At 40.1% G+C, this 14,237-nt stretch overlaps 1 protein-coding gene across 1 annotated transcript; it reads left to right on the plus strand.

Annotated features, from left to right (window-relative positions):
• Window positions 1-71: 71 nt before the first annotated feature.
• hsf2bp (heat shock transcription factor 2 binding protein) lies at window positions 72-7,998 on the plus strand. Its single transcript, XM_084094806.1, has 8 exons — window positions 72-204; window positions 644-791; window positions 1,709-1,812; window positions 2,253-2,402; window positions 2,546-2,687; window positions 4,411-4,528; window positions 4,877-4,980; window positions 7,592-7,998. Exons 1-8 carry the CDS (start codon window positions 154-156, stop codon window positions 7,816-7,818), a joined length of 1,044 nt encoding a protein of 347 aa, XP_083950932.1. The 5' UTR covers window positions 72-153; the 3' UTR covers window positions 7,819-7,998.
• The last annotated feature ends 6,239 nt before the right edge of the window (window positions 7,999-14,237 follow it).

Raw genomic sequence — 14,237 nt, forward strand, 5'->3', positions numbered from 1 at the left:
GCACCCCTGTCTGTTCTCGGTTTGGGGGATGGGTGACAGCAGGGGAGATGACTTTTTTGCGCCGAACAGTGGAGGGCGCTAAAGACATCGTTTAAAAGGTCAGAGGTATTTCGTCCAAATCCATAGGTCTTTATCAAATTTGCACTTTTTGAAATGAAAACAACCAATACAGCTAATGTTTTGTCTCTGTCATCTGCAGGAGAGGTAACTTTACCAGTTTTTACCAGTTCAAGTTTGTTGCTGAGAAATTAGTTCAGTTAAGTGGATGAAAGCTTTTAACTGTTAGTGTTTAGCAAGCTAGTAAGCTAATTAAATGTGTATTTGATATTTCTATACCCCTGTAACCATATCAAGGCTTTTCAAATAGATTTTGTCACCACAAAGGCATTTTAATCGTTTTCCAAGACCAACTCTCAAGTTATAACGACGTTTTAAACGATAGTTGTATCAAGATTAACGCAACCACCAGCATTACCACAAGATGTCATTGTTCCACCACTAGCACACGTTCAACAATACACAATACACTTCAGGGGGAATTTTATACCGTACGTACAGCAGATAGCCCTGTCCAATGTCAGACTTTCATTGTAACGTTTGTCTACCTCTAACAGTAAACAAAAATGATCCTGTGTGTTTAAAGGATGTGGGATCAGATTGCTTCGTTCGAGTCAGAAAGCGAGACTTGGAGAAACTGGAGGCAGAAGTCAGAACACTACGAGAGTTTATGCCAAAAGTAATCAATTGTGACTTTATTGATACTATCCATAAAGGACGGTCTCTGGACGCATGTAAGCAAAAACTCTTTTATAGTAATAGCGCATAGTTATGACACAACAGAATATGGACTAATATGAAAACAATATGTCCTTTGTACATGCTATAGACATCGATAGATAAAGCTGAACTAAAGATTTTAATTCAGGAGCTGGAATTTGAATTAAACGGGCCACAACTCACAGGAAGTTGAATTGAAATTTTAATTGGAATAACAGGAAGGGGAATCTACTGCAATTTAAAAGAAACCAACCCGGTTAATGCATTCTGAAAAAATAAAGCATTTTTCCACTATACCTCATTCAGAGCAGTGCCATGACATGTATGAAAGCTTGGCTGTTTTCAATGGCATCCGCTGTAAAAAGCTCCTAGATCACTTATAATTTTTCACAGCTATGTTGTCTGGATTTTTTTCTTTTTGTCCACTGACATTTTGTCAGCAGAACAATCCAAAAACACATTAAATGACAGTACAATCCACTGAAAATCCCTCACAGTATCGCTTTCATTCCCGTTAACAACGCTGCTGTGAATAAGGTCAATGGTTTTCAAAAGTTACAGTACTTATACAATATTCGTCACTTGTTCAATATAGCTTGTTCAAAACATAGCTTAAAGCCCAACAATCAAAGTTTGTCTTTGCAAAGACAAACTCTTCTAATTTTAAACTCTTCTAGTTAACAGTTCCAGTTATTCCATTCATTTCTACTACTTACATTCAAATTCAAATTGCAATTTAGCATCTTGTTCCCTAGATCAATTTAAATTCAGGACAAATTCTGAAACTGAACCAAAATTTAAAAGACCGTCTCAATTCGGTTCTGAATGGTGCACAACCCTGTTTAACAGCATTTGTAACAATACTAAATGGTGAATCTTTAATCTGTTAATTCTGACTGCTGACTTATTAAAAAATTCTTGATTGTTATAGTTAAAGAACGCAGTGACCGTGAGCAGCAGCAACAGAGAGACGATTGTCTGCACATCCGTTCCAGACTAGATGCTGCACTGAGCGACTGTCAAAGAGAGAAACAGGTACCAAAACAGAGGAGTAAAGAAAATGATGAGACCACACTGAAAATAAACATCATGATTTATAGGAAGATTCTAAGAAAGCACCTGCTCAAATTATTTAAAATAAGACAAAATAAGTATAAACAAAAAATGATGTTATACATATGAACAATTGAAACAAATGAATTTGACAAATGAATCCAACAAATGAATTGGAAACACTAACCATGTCAAGCTCTAAAATATCTTATCAGGTAGAAATGGCTGAAGTTTAGTTCAATTATTTATATTAATATTATTCAATCATATTAATATACACATTTTAATATATTCATTTGTTATATATTGCCAAAAGTTTAAAAATATACTAGAAATATTTTGGGGACCTTTGATTATTATCTTGACAATGAAGGGCCTAGTAGTCAAGAAGGTTGTTATGTAAGTATCTCCTACATTTGTAGGAGAAGCTGATTCTAAAGCAGCAGTTATGGGAGTGCAAAGAGCAGCTGCAGCAACAGAAAGACTTTTGCACTGAGCTGGGCTCTGCATCTTGCACCCTGCTCTGGAGTGCATCTCAAAGGGAGGAAGCGATCAAAGACATATTGGCTGATGTAAGTTTGTACCATTTTGAGACTGGACACTATTTATTTACCAGTTTAAGTAAAACCTAGGTTGTTTTGAAGGGGAAAAAAAGATGATACATTTGTTTTACCTCAACCGAGTAGGTTTACTCTGTATACACGTGTGTCCACAGGGTAAACTGGAGCCCTTCCTGAGCATAGCAGGTCAAACCTTGGAGTCGTTCATCAAGTTTCTGGATGACGATGCAAAGCCACAACAGAGTTACAACTCGCATGAGCATCATTTCGTTCTGGCACTGGCTGGCGTTGTTACCAGTGAGGGCATAGAGTTTGTTTTAAATACTAGTTCCATCTAACGGTCATGACTTACAGTGAGGAAAATAAGTATTTGAACACCCTGCTATTTTGCAAGTTCTCCCACTTAGAAATCATGGAAGGGTCTGAAATTGTCATCGTAGGTGCATGTCCACTGTGAGAGACAAAATCTAAAAAAAAAAATCCAGAAATCACAATGTATGATTTTTTAACTATTTATTTGTATGATACAGCTGCAAATAAGTATTTGAACACCTGAGAAAATCAATGTTAATATTTGGTACAGTAGCCTTTGTTTGCAATTACAGAGGTCAAACGTTTCCTGTAGTTTTTCACCAGGTTTGCACACACTGCAGGAGGGATTTTGGCCCACTCCTCCACACAGATCTTCTCTAGATCAGTCAGGTTTCTGGGCTGTCGCTGAGAAACACGGAGTTTGAGCTCCCTCCAAACATTCTCTATTGGGTTTAGGTCTAGAGACTGGCTAGGCCACGCCAGAACCTTGATATGCTTCTTACAGAGCCACTCCTTGGTTATCCTGGCTGTGTGCTTCGGGTTATTGTCATGTTGGAAGACCCAGCCTCGACCCATCTTCAATGCTCTAACTGAGGGAAGGAGGTTGTTCCCCAAAATCTCGCAATACATGGCCCCGGTCATCCTCTCCTTAATACAGTGCAGTCGCCCTGTCCCATGTGCAGAAAAACACCCCCAAAGCATGATGCTACCACCCCCATGCTTCACAGTAGGGATGGTGTTCTTGGGATGGTACTCATCATTCTTCTTCCTCCAAACACGTTTAGTGGAATTATGACCAAAAAGTTATATTTTGGTCTCATCTGACCACATGACTTTCTCCCATGACTCCTCTGGATCATCCAAATGGTCATTGGCAAACTTAAGACGGGCCTTGACATTTGCTGGTTTAAGCAGGGGAACCTTCCGTGCCATGCATGATTTCAAACCATGACGTCTTAGTGTATTACCAACAGTCACCTTGGAAACGGTGGTCCCAGCTCTTTTCAGGTCATTGACCAGCTCCTCCCGTGTAGTTCTGGGCTGATTTCTCACCTTTCTTAGGATCATTGAGACCCCACGAGGTGAGATCTTGCATGGAGCCCCAGTCCGAGGGAGATTGACAGTCATGTTTAGCTTCTTCCATTTTCTAATGATTGCTCCAACAGTGGACCTTTTTTCACCAAGCTGCTTGGCAATTTCCCCGTAGCCCTTTCCAGCCTTGTGGAGGTGTACAATTTTGTCTCTAGTGTCTTTGGACAGCTCTTTGGTCTTGGCCATGTTAGTAGTTGGATTCTTACTGATTGTATGGGGTGGACAGGTCTTTATGCAGCTAACGACCTCAAACAGGTGCATCTAATTTAGGATAATAAATGGAGTGGAGGTGGACATTTTAAAGGCAGACTAACAGGTCTTTGAGGGTCAGAATTCTAGCTGATAGACAGGTGTTCAAATACTTATTTGCAGCTGTATCATACAAATAAATAGTTAAAAAATCATATATTGTGATTTCTGGATTTTTTTTTTAGATTATGTCTCTCACAGTGGACATGCACCTACGATGACAATTTCAGACCCCTCCATGATTTCCAAGTGAGAGAACTTGCAAAATAGCAGGGTGTTCAAATACTTATTTTCCTCACTGTATTTATATATTATTACCATCTCAATAACATGTGAAATGGTCATTTCATCTATTCACTTGTTTTAGATGTAGCTGCTGTGTCTTGTGGACGAGACTTCCTGTCCTCTTCTGCCCACGTCCTTTTGGGTACTCTGATGCGGCTACTGGGACTAATGAAACCAGGAGTATTTCCAAAACTCAAAGTGTATGTCACAACTTAAAAGTACACATCCGAAAATGACTGATATTTGTGATTTAAATTATTTATTTGTGAAAATAATAAACAAGATGTGGACTTTTCAGTGTGTAAGGAAAATATGTAATTTTTTTTTTTTTTACATAATGGTTACACCACATGACATTTTTGGAGTCATGAATAAAATGTTTTAACTAGATTTTTAAAAGATTTTTCTTTTTACCCATGGACACTTATGTGATTGAGCCAGTATGCAGTCTTACTTTCACATGCAGGTTTTTTAGAAGAAATTGAGTTGTTATTGTACATAATGTTTTTCGTAAGTTGATGTATGTAACTTTATATTTTTATTTGCAGATTGATGCTAATGGCTTTATATAACATCACTATCAGTGTGAACGGACTGAAGCTTATAAGTGAGAGTCCTGGACTTCTACCTCTTCTGTGCACGCTTCTGGAAGGTGTGTATGTATATGTTTGTGAGTTTCTGAGAGAGCTTCTAAAAACTTTAGAGTTCATATAATCCCAGTCAGACAGCATCACAACGCTGTTCATGTAGAGCAGGGTTTCCCAAATAGGTGTTTGCAAGGGAACTGCAGGGGGTTTGGGAGTTGACGAAATAAATAAATGCACAATTAGTCAAAATAAAACTGAAATCAAGAGATACCTTAGTGTGTTATCAGATCAAATGTTGTGATTTAATTAAATAATCGTATAGTCTGTTGACTTACACACATGCAGCTTACAGTGTTTTCAGCATCAGAGCACCTTGCCTTCTCACAAACGTTATCTCTGTATGTAAAATGAGTTTAACGTGCATTTTGGCAAAGCGATGTGTGGAAAGTTCACTTTATTTACACATCTCCACAATTTTTGGGGGATAGAACTTTACAACATTTAACCAGTATTCCGCCAAAATAAAATCTTGTAGATTTGAACTTTTAAAAGTGAAGAATTTAAGACATAAATACTTGTATATTATTATTGTAACTTGCAGTATAAAATAAATTAATCATTAGTCCTATAATTATGTATTTTATTTTACAGGACAATTGTAATTTACAACAGTAATAAACTGTATATCTTCATTTTTATCATTAAAATAGTAATAACAGTAAGCCTTATATATGTACCGCCTTATATATAAACAATTAAATATAATTAAAACACTTACTAAAAAAAACTTGCATGTCATGTGACCTTTAACCAACATCAGAGAACCATGAACATGCAAATGTGATGTTCAATTATTTAAATATTAACTTAAAATCTCAGTGGCTACTTCAAGTAAATACACTACTGGGCTTTTCACATTGCGCTTAAAGCGGTTATCGGTTATCGTCGTTCTAAACACTGATTTTAACCCCGGGTAAAGGAGCATTTCACACTTGTAATTTAGATGCGGGGTTAGCACCGCTTTTCACCCGGGGTTATAAAACCCTGCACCGCTTTTTCGGTGTTAACTCTGCATTGCGGTGCCAAACACCACGTGATGTATATAAACAGTCGTTTCTGCGTATGATAGGAAAAATGTCAAACGACAATGGAAAACGTGTCTATTGGAGTGAAGAACAGACCGTTTCATTCTTGCCTTTATAGTTTGAAAAGCTCACTCAGAAAAAACTTGATATTACAGTCAGCAATGTGTAATATGAGGACGCACAGTGGTATACCCTTTATGTAAACAGGCCAAGTGCTGTGTTTGTCCAGTCAGCACTGACACCACATATATGTAAATAAGGACTTTAACCTGGGGTTTAGGAATGTGCAGTGTGAAACGGCAGCTTATGAATACCCAGGATTAATTGTTAACCCTGGGTATAGTATGAGCAGTGAGACATGAATAAAGATAAGCCAGGATTCCGTTTACCCGGGGTTTAGAATGACCCAGGGTTATCTATTTCAAGTGTGAAAAGCCCTTATATGGACAAAAGTATAAATTCTTGAATTCAGGTGTTTCAATCAGATCTATTGCTGCCACAGGTGTATAAAATTAAGCACCTTGCCATGCAGTCTGCATTTACAAACATTTGTAAACTTTTGAAAAAAATTGGTCGCTCTGAAGAACTCAGTGAATTCAATCGTGGTACTGTGATAGGATGCCACCTTTGCAATAAGTCAGTTTGTGGAAGCATTTAGGAACAGCATTAACTCAATGAAGCAGAAGACCACATAAAGTCATAAAGTCACAAAGTAGGGTCACAGAGTGCTGAGGCGCATGGTGTGTAAAAGTCGCCAACACTCTGCCGAATCCAAAGCTGAAGAGTTCCAAACTTCCACTAGGATTAATATCAGCACAAAAACTGTGCGGCGGGAGCTTTATGGAATGGGTTTCCATGGCTGGGCAACCTCACTTGACTGATGCATGCCAAGTACCAAGTACAGTGCCAAGTGTCGGATGGAGTGGTGTAAAGCAAGTAGCTACTGGACTCTGAAGCAGTGGAAATGTGTTCTGTGAAGTGATGAATCACACTTCTCTATTTCTGTCTGATGGATGAGTCTGGGTTAATACTTCAGCATACCAAGACATTTTGGACAATGCTATGCTTCCAACAAATTGGGGAGGTCCTTTTGTATTCCAGCATGAATACAAACTGACTGTGACCCAGTGCACAAAGCAAGGTCCAAAGCAAAATAAAGACTTGGTTGGATGAGTTTGGTGTGGAAGAAACAGAAGCACAGAGCCCTGACCTCAACCCCATCTTTGGGATGAACTAGAACGGAGATTGTGAGCCAGGCCTCGTCCAACATCAATCCCTGACCTCACAAATGAATGGGTCAAAATTCCTACAGAAACACTTCAAAATCTTGTGGAAAGCCTTTCCAGAAGAGTGAAAGAAGCTGTTATAGCTGCAAAACACATATTCATGTCTATGTGATTAGAATGCAGTGTCCTTAAATCCCTGTTGGTCTAAAGGTGCGGTGTCCCAATACTTTTGTCTATATAGTGTATTTTGCGTCTAAGGGGTTCAAGCTGACAAAAAAGTTTGGGAACCCCTGGTGTAGTGGATTACAGACGTCTCTCTAACCCCCTTGACAAACAAAGAAACACACTCTCTCCCTCTCCCACAGACCCTGACCCAGAAGTGTGTCTGCAGTCATTGAGGCTCCTTCAGTCTTTACTGCTAGAGAGAGATGTCATGTCACACATGACCACTGATTTTCTCAGCTCTTTCCCACTCAATCGTATCCACCATCTAGCTTCAAGTCGCCACCCCGCTCTCAAACAAACAGCCCAGGAAACACTGGAAGATCTGGCTAGCTTTACCAACACTAAAGTCGCAGAGAAGGAGCAATGAGGCACAAGCTTTCATACTCACTTACAAATGAGAGGTCTAGGTTTGATCTAGATCCACCAAACCACATATTAGTTCTGAGACTTGGCCATGTTACAGGTATAATCATCTAAAGAAACCTAAGAAGAGAGTTCCAGTTGTAAGTAATGCTGAAGCAAGTGCTAACCTTTTTTGTACACACACAAAAAAAAAATCCACATAGTTTTTTTTTATTAAGTTTTCATCTTTTTACTGTGGCCCTGGAGATGTGTAAAAATCTTTTTTTGTGACATAAATGCTGACCACCACTATAGATAGATGTGCATGTCTTTTATAAAATGACAGAGAGGTTGTACCACATTCTTACATACTCTGTGTGCAAATTACATCACTTTATACAATGATTATCATCAAATCAATATGTGTGCTGCCCTTTCTAGCACACCCACAACAACAGCCATTTCTGTTGTCCAACATGCGTGGAATTCTAAACTTAAGGTGATGGTACACAGGGCAACTTTTTTAGCAATGTTGTTGGGCAATCTTGCCAAGCAATTGTTGCTTGGGCACTTTCCCATTGAAAATGGGCAATACATTTCTATCTGGATAATTTAGATCGGTCGTGGGCCCTGTGTCTCACCTGGTTGCCCGTTGACGGCAACATTGCCCAGCAACATTGCTCAAAAAGTTGCCCTGTGTATCATCACCTTTAGTATCACTGTTAGGACAGCAGCAGAATAATCAGCAGATAGGAGTTAGATGTCACAGAACCAATTGACCTACAGCCCTTTGGAAGTCAGCAGCAAAAATGTAATGGTGCCCAGTCTATCTAAAAAGTTAAATGCAGAGCTTTTCAGTTGATGTTTTTTCCCCAATTGTTTGACTAATAAAATGTTCTCGTTTTGATTTATTGCTTTGATTGTGGTCTTTCTCCTTTTCCTTTACACTGTTCATATGTATATTTATTTTGCAACGTTATGTTTCAGGTTATACAATTAAAAGGTGTCAAGTTTTTTTATTATTATTATTATTATTATTATTATTCTGATGATTTGTTCTGCAGTAAAAGTGTTTGTCAGTGAAGCATATTAGTAAGATGTCCATCTCAGAGAAATGCAACAAAAAAAGACCATCAGCCAGGTTTCACAACGTCTTTTTCTTTCTTTATTACATTCTCACAACCCACAATGTGTGTTCCTTTTATAAATTACATAATCCTGTTGTTGAATGGCAGATAATGATAATGGAAAGAGGAAATTAAGTCATTTGATAATATGAAAGTTGACGTCAATCAGCTAATCCGGCAAAAACATGAGGACTACATCCGAGAGCATACTTCCCTACTATCAAAACGGTATGTGACCGAAGTATGTCCGAATTCATAGGCATGTATGTGCTTATTTTGAATATCGTATGCACACATCAAAATCTCGTTAGATGCAGAAGGTCGTCCTGGTACTTTTTGCCTATACTCTCTTATGAGTACTCTGAATTCGGATATACTTTTGTCACATACTGTTGTTCACCTACTTAGAAAGTATTTGTGAATGGCAGAGGACAGGTACATACAGACCAAAATTAAAGGCAAAGATCAAAAATTATCTCTGTCTGAATGCATTGACAATATGTCTTGATTATTACTTAAAAGTTAAAATGATAAAAACTGACATTATCACGTCACTCAAAAAAACGTTGATTTCAAAGGATAAAAAAACATCTTAATGTCTATATGATGTTTCATGTTTTAAACAGTGGCTGTATAGTCAATTCATAATGAAGTGTAAGTCCATTAGCAGTCTTTTCCTAAAAATATTAGTTTGTACAGTAGTCGCTGTGTATAGGACTATGTGGTAGTGGGGTAGATGAGATAATAACTAAATCATGAGATAAAAGCCCTTGTCAGCGAAAGCTTGAAGAGAAAGCTCCTTTCGTTGACGTATGTATTCTGCATTTGTCAGGCAATGAAATGAAAATTTTGAGGTTATTATGCATCCATGTTGATTATTAATTAGGTATAGATCAGATGTTTTGTTGCATCAAGCATAGAAGCAAAAGTGCTTAGCCAGTTGTAAACATATACAAAATAATCATACACTCAACTATATGTACCTACTATTTACAACTAACCCTGTGCTATCTTTATGTGCTTGTACACTGCTGAGCCAAAACAGTCATAGGTGAAGCGAATATCATTCATCGTCTCATAACAAGGCCACATATTAAGTACTGGGTAGATTAGATAGTAAGCAAACAATCAGTTCTCGTAATCAATGGGTTGGATGCAGGAGAAATGGGCAGGAATAAAGATCTGAGTGACTTTGACAAGGGCCAAGTTGTTATGGCAAGGCGGGTATGTATGTATGTATGTGGCTCATCGGTGTATGTACACTTATAAAAATATAAATGTACAATCATACCTGGCTAGATGATTTGGCAACATAATTTCATTTGAGGTAGAGGACTGCACAGGATGGATTTTTCAGTCCCGCTCCAGCTGAATTCTGCAAAAAATAATAATGTTGTAATAGAAACCTTTGTGCACAAACACAGATACACAGTGGATAGCTTGCCAAATCTGTTTTGCCATGTTATTCTGATCCTAGACAAGCAGTTATGGGCAGCTTTTTCCTCTAAAGCAGCAGCAGGCAGGGGAAGGCAAAGCCTTTTCTAGCCTTACACACACGGCCGGCTACGCAATACTCGTTCTCTTATCTCTCAGGGAACCGAGGTTACGTTAGTAACTGAGTACGTTCCCTTTCGAGAACGGTTCTCTCGTATTACGTAGCTATACGCTATGGGAACCCATTTTAAAACGCCGTGTTATTAGCTGATGACATTGTAGGATTGAAAATAATCCAAGATATTTGAAATGAACCAAGATATTTGCTTTACTGTTTTCCACCCCCTTTTTCTACCACAAGGACCATTTGGAGTTCCTAAAGGCACAGATGGGCTGATAGTGATCTAGGCCTGTAGGCCAAAATGTTTGTATTTTGGGGGTCAATGAATTGTCACACCTTTAGTACGGTGGGGGAAGTTCGAATTATCTGATTGGTCAATTTAAACGTCTCACAGTTGGGTTAAAGTCACATGGTCAGGAAAGGATAAAAGAAGATTGTAACTCTTGCTCTGTCTCTTTATGCTCTGGCTCTCTGATTCTCTGGGTCCCTTTCTTGGGGCTCTCTCTCTTTACCTCCTCTTTCCTCTTATTCTCTCTCTCTCTCTCTCTCTCTCTCTCATATTTTGTCATTAAACCGTTTCAATTACAAATAATGTGCTAACTAGTTTTGATTTGGTATTGACTTTGAAGTGCTACATATTGCAATACAATATTGTCACTCTCTATAGCAACGCTCTCCCACATATTAAGCTATTGTAACCGCTTATTTCCGTTGTTGGTATAAGTGGCAGTGGGTGGAATAGACAAGAAATGTACAGTTTTCTACCATCTTGCTGACAACTTTTCTTTAGTCATTCGGCAGTCTTGCAGACTGAACCGCTGCAGGAAATCCACCCTTACAACTTCGCTCTGACTATCACCTGGAGCTAAAAAAAAAACTTCCCCTTTGGGACTCAGTGGGGAGCGCATTCTGGAGTACCTTGACTAATGCATTTATAGCACAACCTTCTGTGTTCTGCGTCTTTTCAGTATGCTGTGGTTTCAGCTGTCTGCCCTATTATTGTGCTTGTGCACTTCGCTCGTTGCATGGATATATTCCGGACGCTGTGATTAGGTATAACCTGCTTAACTGGTCTGATGTTGTATGCACCAGCACTTGCTTTGTTATGTTTTATGCACCAATATACCCTTGTTGGTTCATTATATTATCACTCCCTGTGACATAGGCTATTAGTCCAGCGTTAGCTTGACCGAGTTCAGGGTGGTGCTAAAGGCGCCGGCGCAATTTTGGCACTCTGCCAGCTAGATGCATGAGTGTTTCAACCAGGTCCGATACCCGAACTGGGTGAGGCGAAGCTTTAGTTCTTTGTTGTAGGCTATTCACCTGCTACAGCATGTGTAATAATTTTTTTTGTCAACTCTGCATATCCATCGCGATCGATATCACACATGTTTGGCGATGGAGCGGGTTCAGACCATACTAAATGTTCTGACCGCGTTTGTGCATGACAAAGCTCTGAGGACATCAGAAGTTACAGGGACTGATGGCAGCTGTACAAAGTACACAGGCTACACCGTAATTTCAATTTTAATGGACAGTAAAACAAAGGCAGAACACTGTATAATCTGATAGTAGCATTATTTGATAGAACACCGGCACATTAACTTCATATTGACGCGCGGTTAAACAAAGGCAGAGTACCGTAACTCAATTTGAGCGCTCCAAAACAAAGCCAAAGAACGGTAACTGGTGTTACAGTGTTCTGCCTTGGTTTCTCATGGGCTTTTGGAAGTTACTGTTAAGACAACCCATTATTTTCTCGAAAAAACAACGGAATTGACTCAAGATACTTATCCACATGATAAAGGAGGTCTTGAATGTGCCAAAAATATCAATAACTCATTTTCGACCAGAAATTAAGTTACGGTCTTTTGCCTTTGCACGGCAGTATAGTATAACTAAAGTCAGAATCCAACGGGGACCGGATGAGTCGGGGCCCTTCGAAGGAATATGTAGAGGCTTGGGCCCAATAGGGGCCAAGGCATCCTATAAAGAAAGTGCCTGCAGGGCCAGCACTTCCAAGTTGTAAAACCTTACAAATGTGGACGGCAAAGACCAGCCGGCCGCCGCACAAATGTCAGCAATTGGTACACCACTGGACCATGCCCAAGAAGAGGCCATGCCCCTTGTGGGATGAGGCCTGACGCCTATGGGGCATTGAAGGCCCATAGAGTCGTAGGCTAAAGAGATAGCATCTACTATCCATCGTGATAATCTCTGCTTCGTGACAGTGGACCCTTTGGTGCGGCCGCCGAAGCATACAAAGAGCTGTTCTGGCTGCCTGAACGAGGCAGAACATTCTAAATAAACCCAGAGTAGGTTCAAGTCTCTATCGTCTTCCGAGGGGGGAAGAGCCGATAGTGAAATAACCTGTGCTCTAAATGGAGTCGAGAGCACCTTGGGTACATAACCATGTCTTGGTTTGAGGACGACTCTGAAGTCGTTAGGCCCAAATTCAAGGCAGGAAGCGCTTCGTTCATGGAGAGCGCTTGTAAATCGCCTACTCGCTTGACCAATGCTAGGGCTAGCAGGAGTGCGGTTTTGAGTGAAAGTGGCTTTAAGTCAGCCGACTGAAGCGGCTCGAAAGGGGTCCCTTAAGAGCCCGGAGGACCGTAGATGGATCCCAAGCAGGGATAGAGGGAGGTTGAGGCGGGTTAAGCCTCCTGGCTATTTTGAGGAAGCGTACAATCAGGTCGCTTTTCCCTAAAGATTGGCCTACCACAAGAGCATGGAAGGCTGCTATGGCCGCCATATACACTTTGAGTGTGGAGGGGGTCCGGCCCGCATCCAGCAGCCCTTGGAGAAAGGAAAGTACCAGTGGTATTTCACACGAATAAGGGTCTAGGTTCTGAGCTGAGCACCAGCCGGTGAACACTGACCACTTAAAGAGCAACTTGCAGGTAAAAAAAAAATCTAAATGAATATATAACCGTGTATGAAAATACCATATGAAAAGATAATGCAGGATTTAAAATGTTTTAAAACGACATAATGACACCAATTTAGTAGATAAAGTGAGCGTTTCTTTGACTGCTCGTACAAACCGCTTTTTTTTCAACATCGCGTCATTTTACGTCACACGAGGGAGACGTGTGCTGTGCTCTGCCGCAGCTCAGTGCAGAGTGGGTTGGTATTCAGTAAGAGCGGTCGTGAGACAGTGTGTTTTCAGTAGTTTTTGTATTTCAATTTATCATCGTCATGGTAAATTTATGTGTTTGTGGAGCTTGCAAAAACTCCAGCCTGTCAGGACATCGAGTCCACCGGTTTCCTAACAGGAAAAAGGACGGTGCTATCTTTCGTGCCTGGGTTTGTGCAGGTGAAGAGACGGGATTTCTCTTCCGCGTCGGCTTCGGAAAACGCGGTCGTGTGTAGCGTTCACTTCAGATCGGAGGATTATCGTCCCGGCGATATGAAGGAGTTCAACATGGGATACCGAAGTAAGAACCGGGTGAGACTCAGAGCTAGTGCGGTTCCTTCAGTGCACGCATCTTCGGGTTCTCCCGCTGGATGTAGGCGCGAGCACAACATCAACTGGCAAACGCAATGTAAGCGGAACGAAACTGAGCTAACAGTTACTCGTTATTGTGTTTGTGTGGACCGTTTATCAGTTTGGACCAGTGCAGCGCGAGCCTGATCAAGCAACACTGTAGCCTAACTGCGAGATCCAGTAAATAAAGAATTCGCCACTGAAGTAATAACATCGCTGCGAGATCTAGTGAGAAATATTCACATTTCTCCGTTATTAACGGATCAAACAGCGCT

This window comes from Abramis brama, assembly GCF_963993115.1.
Source record: "Abramis brama genome assembly, chromosome: 2".
NCBI lineage: Eukaryota > Metazoa > Chordata > Actinopteri > Cypriniformes > Leuciscidae > Abramis > Abramis brama.

Excerpts from the sequence above, each read along its gene's own strand:
- hsf2bp (XM_084094806.1), top strand. The coding sequence starts at position 154 with ATGAAAACAACCAATACAGCTAATGTTTTGTCTCTGTCATCTGCAGGA. Across the intron at positions 205-643 it reads CTCTGTCATCTGCAGGAGAG|GATGTGGGATCAGATTGCTT; the intron begins GTAACTTTACCA and ends GTGTGTTTAAAG. Across the intron at positions 1,813-2,252 it reads ACTGTCAAAGAGAGAAACAG|GAGAAGCTGATTCTAAAGCA; the intron begins GTACCAAAACAG and ends CTACATTTGTAG.